This window comes from the organism of the source record quoted next, unplaced genomic scaffold (genome assembly GCF_019419815.1).
Source record: "Pyrus x bretschneideri cultivar Hongxiangsu unplaced genomic scaffold, Pyrus_bretschneideri_v1 Contig19, whole genome shotgun sequence".
NCBI classification, from domain to species: Eukaryota; Viridiplantae; Streptophyta; class Magnoliopsida; order Rosales; family Rosaceae; genus Pyrus; species Pyrus x bretschneideri.
In genome coordinates, this window is record NW_025999490.1 from 5161956 (window position 1) to 5181458 (window position 19503).

Consider the following 19503-nt stretch of genomic DNA (forward strand, 5'->3'; position numbering starts at 1 on the left):
AGGAATGGTGAAAATTTTGTGAGCAATGGTGAATTAATGGTTTAGGTATTTATAGAAAAAAATTAGAATTTTTGAGAATTTAAAAAAAAAAAAAGGGCCACCAGATAGCAACAGCTAGCTAACGTCAACTAGCCATTGGATTAAAATTTTTTTTTTAAGCATTCTTGTCGGTTATAACCGACATGATTGATGTTTTTTCTGGCAGCTAGCCCTCCAGCCTTTTGGCCCTTTTAGATTCCATGGGGCCCTCTCAGATTCCACGAGCCCTCTGGCCTAGCCCTCGGTTGGAGACGGTTTTCGGGCTATTTTCGGCCCTTTGGTCCCTCTGGACCCTTCGGTTAGAGATGGCCAAGCCTAAAACCTAATGACCGTATGAAGGTAAACTTATTATAGTAAAGAAATCCTAATCCAAAATAGAATGTGACACTATATCTAATCCTAATCAAACTGGAAAGAATTATAGAGCTCGTTGGAAGTGCTTTTAAAATGGCTAAAAGTGTTTTTGGTGAAAATGATTTTGGAACTAATGTTTAGTAAAAATGCAAGTAAATTCTTAAAAAAAAAAAAACACTTTAAAATGATTTTGAAATCCAAAAATATTTTATTTAAAAACACTTTTAATCATTTTAAAAGTACTTTGAAATTAACCTTTGATCCTTTTAAAGTAGGCAATCATAAAACTAACCCCCTAGATATTAAAATACTAAAGACTAAAGACTAAAAAGGCTAAAATACAATTTAATTTAGGAAGTCACCACTTGTGTTCCACGTGACTTAAGCTATTACTAATTTACTATCACCAATAAATGATAGAAGATAATATCAAAATAGAGAGGCATAGGGTCAGCTAATCTGGAACCTCTCTTTTTCATGTAAATTTCCTCATAGACGAAGAAAAACGTGCCATATATTTTTTATTCATGTGTTTCAAAAGTGGATGGCCTCTTTAGTAAGGTGGTGAACTTAAAGAAATTTAAGGTTGTATTGTAAAATTAATTAGTAAATAGAGACAAGTTCAATTCTTTATAATTTCTTGTATGATTTGATTTCTCATCGATGTGAGACTTTGTCCTTATATTCTTACACTATTCTCGCACGTGGTAAATTTTAAAACCTAATACACGGACAATACAAATTGAATGACGTGGAACATGTGTGTTCATTGGACTTCACGCGTGGGCTAATATAGAGAGTAGTCTAACTCATCATAAGCCCTTGCATGATTTAGTCGATCATTGATGTGGTACTTTGTCCTCACATTCTTACACGCTTCTTCATGTGTGACGAATATTCAGGTCTAACATATGAACAATACAAATTGGATGACATAGAGCATGTGTGGCCATCAGACTTCATACATGGACTAACTTGCTCTAATACGATGAAAACAATTGATGTTCTACTATAAAACTAATTGGCAATATAAATGATCATAGGTTTTTCAGCCTTCAACAGTAAACCGTGTTTAATCATTACGTAAAGCCATGAAGGGTCATCCGTGGCAATGAAAACCATGGGGTATTGCCTTTTCATTTTATTTCACTGTGGAAGCTGCTATAAGAAGCCCTTCGAATTGTCGGGCTCCAACCCATTAAACAGCGGACGCACACTTCAATCTTTTCATGGATATTTGTGAAGCCTTTTTCATGGATACTTGTGAAAGCTTTTGTGAATTGTGACCATGAATATGCATGCGGTTGCTCGAACTATCCACGTAGAGATGCGATTTCATATTTGCTAGATTGGGCAAACTTCCACAGTTTTTGAGTCTTTCAGTTGGATTATCTTTCGGGTCCTAGAGTCAAAAGTTATTGATTGAGCTGCGAAAAGATACCTTTGTTTCTGAAAATTTTAAAACTCTAAAGGCAATTTTGATTAATTAAGTGAAAAAGCAAAAGGACCTACTTGTACGAGGACACGTCTGGATTTTATATCAGTCAACAAACAACATTTTATTATTACATTTTTACAATCAAAAGTTGTCATCATTCGATGAGGTTCCTGTTTTGATTATTGAATTATCACATTCGTTTATAGTTTCTAGATAACTAGTAATACCTTATGTGCTTTTGGAATATTATTATTGGACATTACTCTTTCAGCAGCAAGACTTTCTTGCATTTTAGCTTTTTTTTCATGTGTCCATTTTATGTGCGGTAGTTGTTGATTTTTGCGCTACGGGTTCGAATCATACAAATCTATAAATAAAGATTAAATTGTAGTGTTTGTATGACATTTAAATTAGTCTGGACTTGTAGTTTAGAACTAATGTTTCTCATGGTGTATGAAACTTAAATATCGCATATATTTTTTTCATCCACTGTATAAAAAATGAAAAATACATGTGTTAATCACTTATACAATACATCCAAACGAGAACAAGAAAATTTCATAATTTGAATAAAAAATTATGGGAGAGTAAAAATATTTAAGGGAGTTTTAACAAAAAGTTTCCGGTAGTGTTCACTTTTAACAAAAAATACATTTTTACTCTAAAAAATCACTTATGATACTATTCACTTATAACACTTTTTTGTCATTTTGATTAAAACTCAAAGTTTTCAAGCCTTTTTCATTAGTTTTCCTAAAATTAAAATGTCATTTTTAACGGAAAAAAACATTTTTACTCTAAAAAGTCACTACTGGTACTATTCACTTACAACACCTTTTTGTCATTTTGATTAAAACTTAAAGTTTTCAAGCCTTTTTCATTAGTTTTCCTAAAATTTAATAGCTTAGCATAAACAAAAACTGACACATCACGACCTGGAATGTCCACGTGTCCATCCGAATCGTGGTGTGCTGGCCGACACCCAGAGGTGACGAAGCCATAAAATAAGGTTAATGTGTAAAATTGAGGATAAATTTAAACTTTAAATAAATAATTCAAACGTGAAGTTCAGAGCATAGTGCAGAAAGATAAAAGTTGTCTCATCATCAAAACTCCAATAGTTGACATAAAATCACAGTTATGAAAATCATCAAATTTCACTTCTATGAAAATCACTGCTCATTATCTATGTAGGCACATAATTCATACAGAAAGTAGTTGCATGAACAGGCTAGGTGTAAGAACCCACATCGCCCAGGGGTGGGGATCCTGTAAGCGTTATATGTATATGCCCATCTTTTTCTAGTATGAGACCTTTTTGGAGCTCACTGGCTTCGGGTTTCGTAGGAACTCCGAAGTTAAGCGAGTTCACATGAGAGCAATCGCAGGATGGGTGATCCACTGGGAAGTTCTCATGTGAGTTCCCAGAAACAAAACCGTGAGGGCGTGGTCGGGGCCTAAAGTGGACAATATCGTGCTACGGTATAATCGAGCCCGGGTCGGGATGTGACAATTTGGTATCAGAGCCATTATGTCGTGTGGTGCAAGTGTGCCAACGCGGACGTCAGACCCCTAAGGGGGGTGGATTGTAAAATCCCACATCTTCCAAGGGTGGGGATCATGTAAGTCTTATATGTATATGACCACCTCTTCCTAGCACGAGACTTTTTGGGAGCTCACTGGCTTCGGGTTCTGTAGGAACTTCGAAGTTAAGTGAGTTCGTATGTGAGCAATCCCATGAAGGGTGACCCACTGGGAAGTTCTTGTGTGAATTCCTAGAAACAAAACCGTGAGGGCGTGGTCGGGGCCCAAAGCGGACAATATTGTGATACGGTGAAGTTGAGCCCGGGATGTGGTGGGGGCTCGGGTCAGGATGTGACACTAAGTGTAGGTTTTACGTTCTAGTACTAAATCACGTGAAGTTGGCGCAGCGCGCATCACTTACGAGTCCAAACAACAAACCTAGGGATAGGCTGGCACCTAACTCTGGATCCAAAGTGAATGTAAATGGTGCATGTGAACATACATGTGAAGCTAGTCCTTGGCCCAAGACAGTACAACTAACTAATAAACATCGTGCAAACATGTAACAAAAACACAAAATATAAATTATAAATATAATATAGGGAACTTTAACGAAAAACTCCCGGTACTGTTCACCTTAACGAAAAACTACATTTTTACACTAAACAAATGAAAACTAATGAAAATGACTTGAAAACTTTGAGTTTTAACGAAAATGACAAAATAAAGGGTAAAGTGAATAGTACCATGATTGACCTTTTAGTGTAAAAATGTGATTTTTTGTTAAAGTGAACAATACCGGGATCTTTTCATTAAAGTTCCCTGTAATAAAAGGATAACTGGAATTGCTCCAGGGGTCTCTCACCCGTCCTTGACGTCTTACTACGAATTTTGGCATCTATCCCATCTTAGGGCTAGAATTTTAATCTTTGGAAGGCAAAACTTTTCTATTAACTCTTCATTGTTTGTTAATCTTCACCCGAAGACGGATTTTCTACCCTTGTTTGTTGAATGGTTGGAGATTCATCTTCATCCATATATGTAGCTGAGGATGCAGTTCTGAACACCAGTGTAAGAGCTCTATGTGGTGGATCTTCAAATAACACCCATCCTTTACAAATTTCCCAACAACTATGAAACTGAAAGGGTTTCGAGCTACTCTTCATATACAATTCCTCCGCTTGGCGTACCTAGAAAACAATTAAAGGAAATTAATTTATGAAATTAAATGTAATATAATTAAATATTTAATATAAATTGTGAAAACACTTACTTCGTTGTAGTAATTAGTGCCGCTTTCATGTTTACTTGCAGCTACTAACAATGCTTAATGCCATTTGTTCAAACTTGGCTGAAGATGTTTCTTCCATCTTGAAGAACAACTCTCGTGGTTTCGAATATTCACTGGAGCGGTGTTATCATAAAACTCTAAGTATTTTTTGGACACACGAGTCCAAACATCATCATTTGTTTGACAATTCCCCCTCACACTATCTTCCGACACCCATCTATAAACCTTGCAAAGAGCTTCATCTTCTTTTCGGGTCCAAGCCCTACCTTTCATTGCAGACGAGGCCATTTGAAAATTATTGAAACAATTGAAGGATAGATTTTTGAAAGAGGAAAGAAAATATGAGAATTGAAATGGTGCAGGAATGGTGAAAATTTTGTGAGCAATGGTGAATGAATGGTTTAGGTATTTATAGGAAAAAAAATTAGAATTTTTGAGAATTTAAAAAAAAAAAAAAAAAGGGCCGCCAGATAGCAACGACTAGCTAACGTCAACTAGCCATTGGATTCAATTTTTTTTTTTAAGCATTCTTGTCGGTTATAACCGACATGATTAATGTTTTTTCTGGCAGCCAGCCCTCCAGCCTTTTGGCCCTTTTAGATTCTGTGGGGCCATCTCAGATTCCACAAGCCCTTTGGCCTACCCCTCGATTGGAGACGGTTTTCGGGCTATTTTCGGCCCTTTGACCCTCTGAACCCTTCGGTTAGAGATGGCCAAGCCTAAAACCTAATGACTGCATGAAGGTAAACTTATTATAGTAAAGAAATCCTAATCCAAAATAGAAAGGGACACTATATCTAATCCTAATCAAACTGGAAAGAATTATAGAGCTCGTTGGAAGTGCTTTTAAAATGGCTAAAAGTGTTTTTGGTGAAAATGATTTTGGAACTAATGCTTAGTAAAAATGCAAGTAAATTCTAAAAAAAAAAAAACACTTTAAAATAATTTTGAAATCCAAAAATATTTTATCTAAAAACACTTTTAATCATTTTAAAAGTACTTTGAAATTAACCTTTAATCCTTATAAAGTAGGCAATCATAAAACTAACCCCCTAGATATTAAAATACTAAGGACTAAAAACTAAAAAGGCTAAAATACAATTTAATTTAGGAAGTCACCACTTGTGTTCCACGTGACTTAAGCTATTACTAATTTACTATCACCAATAAATGATAGAAGATAATATCAAAATAGAGAGGCATAGAGTCAGCTAATCTGGAACCTCTCTTTTTCATGTAAATTTCCTCATAGACGAAGAAAAACGTGCCATATATTTTTTATTCATGTGTTTCAAAAGTGGATGGCCTCTTTAGTAAGGTGGTGAACTTAAAGAAATTTGAGGTTGTATTGTAAAATTAATTAGTAAATAGAGAGAAGTTCAATTCTTTATAAGTTCTTGTATGATTTGATTTCTCATCGATGTAAGACTTTGTCCTTATATTCTTACACTATTCTCGCACGTGGTAAATTTTAAAACCTAATACACGGACAATATAAATTGAATGACGTGGAACATGTGTGTTCATTGGACTTCACGGGTGGGCTAATATAGAGAGTAGTCTAACTCTTCATAAGCCCTTGCATGATTTAGTCGATCATTGATGTGGTACTTTGTCCTCACATTCTTACACGCTTCTTCATGTGTGACGAATATTCAGGTCTAACATATGAACAATACAAATTGGATGACATAGAGTATGTGTGGCCATCAGACTTCATACATGGACTAACTTGCTCTAATACGATGAAAACAATTGATGTTTCACTATAAAACTAATTGGTAATATAAAAAATGTTCAACTTTTTATAAACTCTTGCATAATTTAGTCTCTCTCTACATGAAACTTTTTCATCGTATCCTCACAAATCTTGCTCATAATTAATTTGATAGTTACGGTCCTGACGAACGGTGGCTTTTGGTAGGGGTGGGTTCTTCGTTGTTCCTTCACAGGGTGCATCAGTTTCTGTTTCCATGCGCATGATAAGCTACTGCCATGACAAACATGCAATCTTTTCAACTGCCACTATAAGAAAAAGGGATGTGTGATCCTATTTTACTTCTTACACACTTCTTGATAATTTTTATCTGTTGATCTTAGTCAATTCATCCGATCCGAAAACCGAAAATTAAAAATATGTGTAAGAAGTAAAATAGGATGCGGATAGCACACCGCCAAAAAAAAGGGGCTAAGAACACAATTGATATGTGCCCCTTGCATTTTCATTGAGCACAGAGACATACTTGTGCTTTTTAAGTTCCATTGAACACCAAAATATCTCTAATGTACCCTCTAACGAATAAACATATTAATTTGTGTCAAGTAATTGTGCCTACAAAAATTTGAAATGTCCTTTTAAATGTTAGAGAGAGAATTTTTTTTTATTAATTTACACGCACACAATAAAAGTATTTGTGCGCTCTAATTGAATATATTTACTTTCTCCCTGTTCCTAGCTGCGTCGGACTCTTAATTATTTAAAACTAAGCCAAGAAAATAAAAATAATAAAAAAGGCAACAATCATCATTACATCAGAGTTTTATGTGGATATTTTACTAATATTTTGATGGGTTTTTGGTGTCCCGTGGGACCCCCCACGTGGGTCTCCACGCTTCCCGTGCGACCCGGCGTCACTCTATTCAGCAGGACTGGAAAACAAGGCCCACATTAGCGGCTATGAGGGAAGGGTAAGGGTGCGGGTGACGGGGTGGCAGATTGTCTGCCCTGGTTGATGCGTTTCTCATCCTTTTCTATTTATACGATCATAGTTAAATTATATTAATATTATTAATATTTTTTATTTATATTATTTTTTATCTTATTATTTTTATTAAAAAATTAATATAAAAAATTAATATGATTTAACTGTAACTGCATAAAATAAAAAAAAATAAGAAAAGCATCCAAACAGGATGGTAGAGAATCTACCTCCGGATGACGTGCTCGGCTTCGAGGTAACGACGAGCATCTTGGGGTCGTCCTGTGCTCTCTCCACGTGTTTCCTTGCTGGACACCCTCTCAGTGTACTGGACCCGTAATACCCTCTGCAAACAAATAAATACAATTAAAATTAATTTATGAGCTTCATGGAAAAAGAACATTCAGATCTGCGTTTGATCCTGAAAAAATCAAGCCATGTGCGGTTGAGATTTTTAACGGAGAAGAATAATACCTCGGGTAAGGTGAGCCCTTCATCGGCTTTTGACCATTCTTTCTCCTTGCATCGTATTAGTGTATGTACATGAGGCAGATTGTCTGTCCTCTTCTTTGATCTTTTTTCATCATCCTATATTTTATGCTATCACGATTAAGTCACGTTAATATTTTATATTAAACCTTTTTATAAAGCTAATAAGATAAAAAATAATAAAAATATAAATTATATTATTAGATTTAAACGTAATCGTATAAATAAAAAAATATGAAAAATACATTCAAACAGTAGAACAGACAATCTGTCTTCTTAGGATAGGTTAAACAAAAGTAAAAGGATGCTTGATGGATAATGACATTGTTATATAAAATCCGGGATATATATTTTATGAATAGGGTACGAAAACTGTTGACTTTATTAACAATGAAAATCTCTTTTCTTTAATTGAGAGATCTCGCATATTGATACACTTTTGTTGTGTGATTATTAATGTATTAGCTGATCAATTGATGCATGTGGTCCTTCGTTACAATCAATGATGCTTGCTTATATTAATACTAGGATGGTGCGACTTTGTAATACTACTTGATTTATTATATTACTATTTTGATTTCACAAGGTGATTTATTATCTAAGCGTTAGAGGCAGGACATAGTATCTTAGAGTTTAGAGTTGTTTAATTTAATTTGAATATGAGGTGACAATAAATCACTCATGCACTAACATATGATTTTATGATGATAAATCCTAATTAGCAAAAGGAATCAAGACCGTCGATTTAATCCATATGTACCCCTTCTACTTGCTCTTTTGTTTGTTGTCTATTTCTCTCTCCCTTTATTTGAAGGGAATTTTGCAGTTCCCGCAAAATGATATTATCATTTTACTCCAATTATAGAATGTGTATCTGTTTAATATTTGGTTGTATCTAGAACCCTGTCACGTTGTCCATCCATGGTAATGGTGGACGCAGACCCTCTTCGAATTCCAAAAAGAGCACAGGCAATGGATAAATTTTTAGTTATGACGTGAACACGGATAGTACACCACATATTTTTATGCAAGTGATAGAAAATTTTAATTTTTAAGTTATTAACCTTTTAACACACATAACCCACCATTTATATAAGAACACTGATATATCATCTCATGTGACGGTGATACTGAAAAATCTCTTCATGCCATGCCATTTTTTTTCAATTTAAGTGAGGCATTTTGTTGAGCACTTGACCAGTTACCCATATATTTATTGTGTACTTGGGCTTCATCCCCACCCTTTGTGTTATTTTAATTGTATTTTTAAGATCAATATTTTTATGGTGAACAAATAGATAAATTGTATAGGTATATGGTTGGCAGGTCAAATTTATTAGATATATAGAAGGAAGAAATTTTTCTTCGTGATCTGCCATAATTAACTCTACAACTAAATATTTTTATGCTATGCATATCCGCCTCCTAGAGGTTTTGAAAGAGAAACGAGTGATAAAGTTAGTAATGGTAGTGGTGTGTTGATTATTATTAGTTGTAATATAATTTAACGTTGTTTTGAGCGACAGGAGGTGAATATAATTTAAGTAGACTTTTGATTCTTGCTCAGGCTAATTGTTTTAGACCAAAACTTGAGGAGGCACGTGCCCACTTTGATCCTTGCCAAGATTTGCCCCTGATCACTGGCCGGACTGCTTCAGAATCCGATCGATGGCCAAATAAAAAAACAAGTAGATAAGCCATCTGAAAAAATAATTGTAAGTACATAAATAAATAAATACACACACACACACACACACACACACAAGTAACTCCAAATCCTGGATATATTTCGGATCAAAGCTCACCAAACCTCCCACAAGCATACCTCACCAAACGTCACTCACCCCTAGCATTAACCAAAGCAACGAAGATAAAACAACAAGGTTAGGAGAGAAAGGATCACATCACTAATCACGCTTTTGTTAAGATGTAGGGTATACTTTTTAAAATAATAATACTGACGTTTGAACCACCGACACTACAAGTGCAACTTTTTTTACCTTTTAAAGTGAAGGTGATGCTCTCTTATTTTCTAAAGTAGAAGTTAAGCTCGATTTTATTAATTATTGTTAAATGAATTTAAATTTTAAAATTTGTATCTTAAATCAATTAAATTAAACTAATTTAACTGTAATAAATAGCGAACATCACCCCATTTTCGGAGTTGAACAAAGTCGCACTCCTGTTCTAATTAGCAGCCAAGCTGGGATCCACAACTCTTTAAAAATATGGTTTGTAAACGTGACAGTGACAGATAAACATTGTTTCTCCAGTACAAAATTGCCACCTCCCGCAAAAGATATGATCGAATCAATATCCAATTATTGATGTGAAGTTCCAATATTTGTTTATTTTTTATTTTTTTAAAAAGTAAAAACTCGTGCTAAATTATGGTTATTCATTCTTTTTGGTAATCAGGAAGATTCACAGAAGCATTTTAACCTTTTTATGTTTACAAGTCTGACTTCCACACTAGCAGCGAATTTCAAACTCAAAATCTTCAATTTTTAGTTTTAAAAAAATCTCATTATTCGCTATTTACAACTAAATCACTAACTCGTGATTAAGTTCTAATATATTTAATACGATAATGTGATAAAAAAAAATAAGAGGTAATATTTTTTTCTTGGTCGAAAGAAAATATAACATTATAATATTTAATTGTTAAACGTGTTTTTCCATGAGTGGTGATGGAGTAGGTGCGCTGCATATTCTAGGTTTTGGAGATAAAAGAACAGTGCACTCATGCATGTTCACCACCTTTTTTCTTACTTTTGTGACAGAAGTCTTTTTCTTTTTTTAACTTTTGAAATTAAATAATGAATTAAATTTACACGTGTTCATTTCTATTAGTGATAAATCATTTAGTTTGTAAATTTTATCTATAAATTTAATCTCTTTAGCATTAGCCTTTGAAATTCTTGGAAGACTAAATTTGTAAACATTTTTTTATAAATTAATGATTAATTATTATTTAAATATTAATAAATATGTTCATTTATTATTGATAACATATCATTTAATCTACAAATTTAATCAACAAATTTAATATTTCTAGCATTAGCCCAACATTAATTTTGCATACACACATTTTTAGTGTGCGGTCGCGCCTGTTTCCGCTATAAAAACATCGCAATCCCCTTTCCTTCTTAATTGCAGAGTGGAAAGGAAAACCAATTCAGCCATGGCTTCATCTCCCTTACCACCAACTTCTACAATGGCCGCCCTGCACTCCACCACAACTACCCTCTTCCGCTCTCCTTTATTCCCAAACAAGTCCCAGACTCCACTGCAACGAAAACCCAAACAATGCCTTGCGGGCAGAGTGCGCTGCAAAGCAACAAAAGGTGACAATGATAACCAAGACCAGGGCCTAGCAAGACTCGACAGGAGGAACATGCTGATAGGTTTAGGCGCCGGGGGTCTCTACGGTGCGGCAGGAAACCCATTTGCTTTTGCCGCACCAGTATCCGCTCCAGACCTGACCACGTGTGGCCCTGCCGACAAGCCAGACGGGTCCACCATCGATTGTTGCCCACCTAGCACCACGACCATCATCGACTTCGAACTCCCCGACTCAGGCCCACTCCGCACTAGGCCCGCTGCCCAGGACGTTGCAAACGACGCTGCATACTTGGCCAAATACAAAAAGGCTGTCGAGCTGATGCGGGCACTTCCAGACGACGACCCGCGCAGTCACGCCCAACAGGCCATGGTACACTGCTCCTACTGCGACGGTGCATACCCACAAGTCGGATATTCGGATTTGGAAATCCAAGTTCACTACTGTTGGCTCTTCTTCCCGTTCCATCGTTGGTACCTCTACTTCTACGAGAAAATCTTGGGCGAGCTCATTGGGGACCCAACCTTCGCCCTCCCCTTCTGGAACTGGGACGCGCCAGCTGGCATGTACATTCCTGAGATTTTCACCGATACGTCGTCATCCCTCTACGACCAGTACAGAAATGCAGCGCATCAGCCCCCGAAGCTCCTGGACTTGAATTACAGCGGGACCGACGATGACGTCGACGACGAGACACGAATCAAAGAGAACTTAACAACGATGTATCAGCAGATGGTGTCGAAGGCCACTTCTCACAGACTCTTCTACGGAGAGCCCTACAGCGCAGGGGACGACCCAAGCCCTGGCGCCGGAAACATTGAGAGCATTCCCCATAACAATATTCACTTTTGGACTGGCGACCCAACCCAGACAAACGGGGAGGACATGGGGGCCTTTTACTCTTCGGGGAGGGATCCGCTGTTTTACTCCCACCATTCCAACGTGGACCGCATGTGGTCTATATATAAGGATAAGTTGGGCGGTACGGACATAGAAAAGACCGACTGGCTGGACACGGAGTTCTTGTTCTACGACGAGAAAAAGAATCTCGTGCGCGTCAAGGTTCGGGACTCGCTCGACACTACAAAACTCGGGTACGTGTACGACGAGAATGTCTCGATCCCGTGGTTGGAGTATAAGCCGACGGCTCGTAAGTCGACGAATAAGAGAAAGGCCGCGGTTTCATCTTCTGATCTTACTGCAACGTTCCCTGCTACACTGTCGGATACAATCAGCGTCGAGGTGACGAGGCCGTCTGCAACGAAGCGGACAGCTGCCCAAAAGAAGGCGCAGGACGAGGTGCTGGTGATTACGGGGATTGAGTTTGCCGGGAATGAGACTGTGAAGTTCGACGTGTATGTGAACGATGACGCGGACTCGCTGGCCGGGAAAGACAAGTCGGAGTTTGCTGGGAGTTTTGTTCACGTGCCGCATAAGCATAAGAAAAATATTAAGACGAACCTGCGGCTGAGCATTACGAGCTTGTTGGAGGAGTTGGATGCGGAGACAGACAGCACTGTGGTGGTGACTTTGGTGCCGAAAGTTGGGAAGGGGCCCATCACCATCGGAGGGTTTAGCATTGAGCTCATTAATACTACCTGAGTGTTAATTAATGTTATTGTTGGTTCTTCTTGTTGTTGTTGGGTTGGCTTAATCATGTTTTTCTAGCTAATTAATCCTGAACGTACGTAATGTGATCATCTACTGCTTACGTGGCAGATGATGGTTGGTGTTCCTCGTGAATAAAAGCACTATTGTGTTTCGGTGTGTTTATTTATTGAATAAAGAATTGATGGTGGAGTTTAATCATAATTTTCCAGAATTAATGATGGTACACTACTTTACTATTATTGTTATTTGTGATAATGGAGGACTGACAATGGAGTCATAATCTTGCGCAAAGAGGAAGATAACAATCATGTAAGCCAAAAAAGTGTAGGGGTAAAACAACAATAAAGCTAAATATGTGGTGGCGACTAGCATAAAAAGCTTTATTATTATTATTTTTGTTTTAAAAGAAAGGTAAATTTTAAGGAAAACTAATGAAAAGACCTGAAAACTTTGAGTCTTAATGATAAAGACAAAATAAATGGTAGAGTGAATAGTATCAGGATTGATTTTTTTGTATAAAAATATGATTTTTCGTTGATATGAAGAATACTGTGAATTTTTTGTTAAAACTCTTTAAATTTTATAACAAAAAACACAAACTTTCGTAGAAAAGACCCACATACAAATAGACACAAAGCAAAAATGGACCTCCCAAGCTAACCAAAAAGAGCCCAACCAAGAGCCCAAAACCAGAAACCAAACCGAAAGAAAATTCGAGAAGTCTGCTACCACTGCTGCAACAGTGCATCACGATCAACCCGATTCGGCTCCACCAATAAACACCTAAATCCCAACCATGCAGCAACACACTCACTTTCGGTGTGACGTAATCGAATCCAAGGTGGAATACCAAGGTGATACAACCCTTACTCGGCTGCTTACTCAATGTAATATTTCATTACAATATCAACTTTTACAACAACCTTTCCTCTTACAGACTTAATCTTTATGTAGTCACTGCCTAGCTTATCCTGCAAATTAACTACTAACAACCTTCTCTAACAGACTTAAGACTCGTTTGAAAGTACTTTTAAAATGACTGAAAGCGTTTTTGGTAAAATTGATTTTGGGTTCCAAAAGCACTTTAAGTGCTTTATGAAGAAGCATCAGATATGTACTTCTTGCAGGAAGCACATAAAGTGTTTTTCCATTATCTACTTAGATTATTGGTTTCATAAACATTTTCACTAAAAGCACTTTCTATCATTGAAAAAACATTTCCAAACGAGCTCTTATTCACTTAGCAACCATCTGTTGTCCTAGTTAGCCCATCCACATCACTGATTCTATATGCTGAGTCAGCAATTACATAGAATCCTATCATAGGGCCAAGATCTGCTGTCTCCTTTTTTGTGTCTCTCATTGTAGTAACTGTTTGAGAGTCAATAAAAAAATGATATATATTGTAGCACTTAAATGGTAACTGGTTAGTAAGTTAGAATGACATTATATTACCGGGGAGGGAAGCTTCTCTATTAGTTTCTTTTTTCTTAGGCCTCTCTAACTAAAGTGACTAAGTATAGCTCAATTCAAAATTATAACCCTGTAAGAAAATATTTTTATGAATTGTGTTAGATCATATTCATTATTTATATATCATTTCCAATTGAAATGGCTAAATCGGCTAAACATAGCTCATTCAATAATTTATTAATTTTATATTTTCTTTAAATTTATTAAAAAATATCTTTTTCGGATATAATCGCGAGACACAGGTCGAGCTCATGGAACTAATGTAACAACTAAAACATATATGTATATATAAGAAAATACAATTTACAAGGACACAACAAAGACAAGATCTGTATTCATTTCTGCCTGGATGTGGTACTAATTAATTCCAAAATCAAAACCATACTCATACATAAAAAGCCTTAATTTTTACAAGATTTTCTTTGGACCGGATTATTTACAAGGGTCACAACAAAAGAAAAAAAATCTTTTTTTTGGGTATTGCAAAAACAGTGCTATTTACAAGGAAATTAGGGTTTCAGTTGTGTTGGGGACCATCAGACTCGATTTCATTAGCCAGTTCTTTTGTGAGCATGTCAGCCCGATCGTCATGTCCACCAGCGAATGTGTAAACCCTAAAAGCAAACTGAAAAGCCTTCCACAGCATTTTCACACAAATCTTTGTTTGCTTCTGATCAGTTTTTGTTCCAGTCTTACCAGCGGCCTTTGCTTCTCTCCTTTCCTGCACCATTTAACATTTCAAAGTCAAACTCTCTTTATCAAATCGTTGTTATTTGTTTTTTAGAATAGTTAATTCTGATTACTAACCTTTAGTGCCATCTCCATGCAGCTTGAGGAGACATCCACCATGGCTTCTTTGATCCGGATGAGGATATTGAAGTCGAAGTGGATATTCTGGCTCTGAAACTTCTTGGCTTCATCGTCTTTAGTTCGTTCCATCGTGTCTATTTCTCCTTTTATCTGTGTATAAACTTTTTTTTGTTAGTTATGGAAAATGGAAAGAGACAATTAAGCAAGTTTTTATATATAAGAAACAATAGTGAAGACGTAGTAAGTTTTTTATATAAGAAACGATAATGAAGACAATTAAGCAAGTAAGATTGTATTAAATGAACATTTGTGCACCTTATCGAAGTAGCGTTCGGCCTTGTCAAGGAGCTGACCCAATGGAACCACTAGTTTCCAGTTTTGCAGTTCATTGAGCATTGTATTTAAATTTGTGTGTAGCGCTGCTGCCATCCTTATTGCTTCCAACTTCTTTGTTGGGAACCCTTCAAACCTTGAAAGCACCTGCAATTCAGAAAATGGCATGTCGCAAAACACGATTATGAAGTGATCATAGAATTAGAATGGAAATGAGCAAAAATAAAGCGGACAATTAATGGTATTGACCTGTGACTCATCAGTCAAGTGTTCAAGGACGGATTCGACTTTCTTGTGAAACTGCATCAACTCATTCATGTCTTTTGTTTTGAAAGAACCAAGGGTGGTTCTCATTTCCGTGATAGGCTTTGCATACTTCTGAATATCTTCTTCAATTTGTTGAAAGTATGCTGATCTGAGACACTAAAATTAGAAACATTATATGCATGGTTTTCGCATTATTTTGAGTACTTAGATTACTTATCCATACAGTAAATACCTCTTTGTAATCTCTGCTAGAGCATCAGCCATTCCTTGTTTTCCACCAGAGCTGCTACCAATTCCACCCTTTCTCCTGTTGGATGCCTTGCCATCCAAGCTAGATCCTTCCACCTTTCTCTTGAGAAGGCGGTAGAGACTGCCCATCTGAGGTGATCTCTTCAGTTTAATGTCTTTCTTGGGGCACAAGGATCTTCCTGTGCCGAGTGCAGGGGGTGGGGGTGGAGCAGCTCCATTTGATGGGCCTTTTAACATGGGTGATGGCGGTGGAGGACCTCCATTTGATGATCCTGGTGGAGGTGGTGGGGGTGGAGGACTGCCAATTGACGGTCCTGGTGGAGGTGGTGGTGCTGGATCTCCATTTGATGATCCTGACGGAGGTGGGGGTAGGGGTGGAACCACTTTTGTTGACCTTGGTAGCACTGGTGTTGGTGGAGGGGTTAGATTTGCTGATACTGGTCCTGGTTCCATTGGTTGAGGCCGTGGGGGTGGTGGCCCCCCAACTGCTGCTACATTATGTGGGGTTAATGTTGGTGGTGGTGGGAGTTGCTGCAACTTGTGGCTGCATGGCGGGTACTGATGGTGGTGGTGGAGGTGGTGTTGCAACATTTAGCTTCAAAGTGTGTAGTGGTGGTGGTGGAGGGGATGTTGGTATTCTTGTTGCTGCTTTTGTATTGGGCAGTGAAAATTGTTGCGTTGGTGGAGGTGAAGGTAAAGGTGGAGGTGGAGGTCGAGGCGCTGATTTTGGTTGTGGAAGTGTGGGTGAGGGTGAAAGCAATGATACTCCTGTGGTGTCTGCTTCCAATGTTTCGGAGGCTGTGGTTGGAGTTTCAACATCATCACTTGTGTTGTCGATACCCTTTCCACTAGACTTCTCATTCAAACTAAGATTTGGGGCTACTACTTCCTCATCTGTTGCTGCAACTGTCTGTTGAGGGTTTCTCTCTAATTCTATCCCAATTGATGGTTCTTCAAACAAATTTTCAATCTTGTCCAGACCATTGTTGGTGCCATGAGCTCCTTGTTTTGATAAGTGAAGAGACAAGTTCTTAACATCAATCGGATTTAGCTTCCCAACTGCTTGCACTCTCAGAGTCCAAAGCAATGGTGATTTGGAACCAATGTTGGCCTTCTTTTGTGCTCTCGGAGAACCATCAATCTCAGGTAGGACAGAAGATGGAGTGATCGGAGAAGGACAGGTGGAACCTGAGGCGTAGCTCTCCAAATCGCTCAAGAACTTCCCAAATGAGCTATTCCGTGGGCTGTAATCTTCTCTTTTCTGGTCATCCTCATCTATCATATCAAACTTGTTCCGTGCCATCTTCATCAAGCAATCGAGCGTTTCCAGCACCGTCTCAACTACAAAATCGTAAAGAGAATCAGCCATAACTTAAAGTTTCACAAAGGGAAATAACAGTTAGGTTGTTGCTTCCATTTCCAAATGGAAGGCCTCAACTAGTCCTAGAGAAAAATTTGTAGCATACCGAGTTCATCCTGATTGACATTCTCCTTGAGTGATGGGAAATCATATCTCGGTTTGTCCAACCTGTCATAACTTGTCATCCAAGACTCTCCAATAGATTTCAATGCCTTGCAGAATGAGGCCAGGACCTGAATGCACATGTTTAATTTGAAAAATTAGCTTAATGGTCTCGAGTATAATTACATATGCGTACTAAGCCATTTCTTATGGATCTTAAATCCTTAATTACCTTTTTTGTTCCAAAAAAAAAAAAAAACAATCTTAATTACCTTTTCTATAGATGCTTCCTCTATTTCCGACAATTGTTTATGTAGCACAATTTCAGGGAAAAGCTTCTGTAGATCTCCCATCAACCTCATTAACATCTGCAAGCAGAAAAAATTTGGAAAAATTGGAAAATTATGTTTTAATCCCGAAATTTAAGCACAAGATTTCAACGGAAAAAAAAGAATTGTTATTAGCAATCCAAAAAATTCATTTTGCGCTCTATCTTTTAAGCTACATTCTTCATTAGGGAAGAGTACTATAACATTTTACAAAAAAATTTAAAAAAAAGGACACATACCTCAGTTATTGCTGCAGAAGCATCACATGCTGGTAGGTCGATGATGTCTCTGAAAATGGTGATCTTCTTCCGGAGCTCAGTCATCCGAACCTGGTTGGCTGAATCTCCACAAGACCTATCTTTTGGCATGCCTCTACTAGAAGCGTTCTTCTGTTTCACAGGCAGACTCTTGGCCCCCTTGGAGTCTTTCATTGCCTGAAAGAACAACTCTATTCATGTTAACCATTTTCTAGTCTAGACCTTATTGTGAATTGATTCCTTTTCAGTGATTATTTATTTTATGAACCTTAATCAAAGATTTATGGCTGCATGCAACAAACTTAATCTAGACAAGAAACAATGCTGCCATGTTTCCTTTCATATAGATTATTAGCATGCCTAGATGTAGATATATGGTCAGTTTTTATTAGAAGCTAGATTTAAAGATGATGGGTCAAGTAAATCAGACATGTTTAACATGGAAACACAAAATTGTACCTTAATTTCAGAAGGCTTGCGACGAAACAGCTTCCGATAGTCATGGATTGAACCTACGCTGAGACTGGGCAAAAGGTGATGGTGATGGTGATGATTATAGTATTGTTAAATGATCATACAATTGGGTGTCAACCATTACTGACCAGCACACCCTTAAAGCTTAATGTGGTTCTGAAAAAAAACAACTCCAGAATGTAAAATTGTAATGTGTTCAACAACAAGAAGAGAACTGTTCAAAAAATTCAACTTCTTTGAGAAAGAAAATGAGATGAAAACACAATTACGTGGGAGGCACTTAATTTTTGTGTTAATTAGTCTGTACAAGAAACTGGAAAATCCATTTCTTTTCTTTCAGCCTTTGAACTTTCTCTGAAAAGAGAAGCCAAGGAAAGACAGAAAGGCAAAGTCCCTTTTATTAAGGAAGATCATCTAGTAGGCTGAAGCTGTATCAGACCTAAAGTTTCCTCTTTTTTTTTTTTTTTTCCATTTTTCTATTTTATTTTTAATAAGGCGTTTTACTTAATTAATTAATAATTACCTGTTTAGTTATCTAAATCATGCATGATTTGATTGCAGGAACTGGTCCTAGATTTTTTATTGCTTGCAGCTATTTATAGAATTATACAGCTTCTCACTTGTGTAAGATGAGGTGATGTTTTAAATTTCCAAATTTTATCTTCTATGTCGATTATCCATATTATAATAGTAACCCCACATGATCAATGTTAATGAGTCATACCTAAAGCTTTTTCTAATTTTACAAGTTGTAAAAATATATATTTTTCGTTTAACTTTTTTAAGAACGGTTTTTAATTAAAATATTATTGAAATATTCAACACATCCTACTAGGTCAAAATAAGAATAGATAAAAGTCAAATAAATAGTAGCTAGGAATGTAAAACCAAGTCTTGCTTACATAGACAAAGGTTACTCCATGACAGCGAATACTACAAAAAAAAAACCCAAAAAACATGGTGTTATTAGTCAACGTTCGTACCTGATACCCCATTTGACGATTAGAAAGTTGGAACCTGGAAAATTTCTATCCCCCTCTTTTCACCAAATTTGGGCAACG

At 36.9% G+C, this 19503-nt stretch overlaps 2 protein-coding genes across 2 annotated transcripts; one reads left to right on the top strand and one right to left on the bottom strand.

Annotated features, from left to right (window-relative positions):
* Positions 1–10968: 10968 nt before the first annotated feature.
* On the top strand, positions 10969–12989 carry LOC103944270 (polyphenol oxidase latent form, chloroplastic-like). Its single transcript, XM_009354696.3, has one exon. The coding sequence runs from the start codon at positions 11019–11021 to the stop codon at positions 12777–12779; it is 1761 nt and encodes a 586-aa protein (XP_009352971.3). The 5' UTR covers positions 10969–11018; the 3' UTR covers positions 12780–12989.
* Positions 12990–14569: 1580 nt separating this feature from the next.
* On the bottom strand, positions 14570–18563 carry LOC125467989 (uncharacterized protein At4g04980-like). The gene is given in 11 exon segments (XM_048582636.1): positions 14570–14982; positions 15069–15221; positions 15387–15551; positions 15654–15819; positions 15904–16446; positions 16448–17261; positions 17387–17513; positions 17655–17750; positions 17951–18145; positions 18428–18491; positions 18547–18563. Coding segments are annotated over 11 exon segments (2544 nt in total). The 3' UTR covers positions 14570–14778.
* Positions 18564–19503: the final 940 nt, after the last annotated feature.

Coding starts and splice junctions, on each gene's coding strand:
- LOC103944270 (XM_009354696.3), top strand. CDS start 11,019: ATGGCTTCATCTCCCTTACCACCAACTTCTACAATGGCCGCCCTGCAC.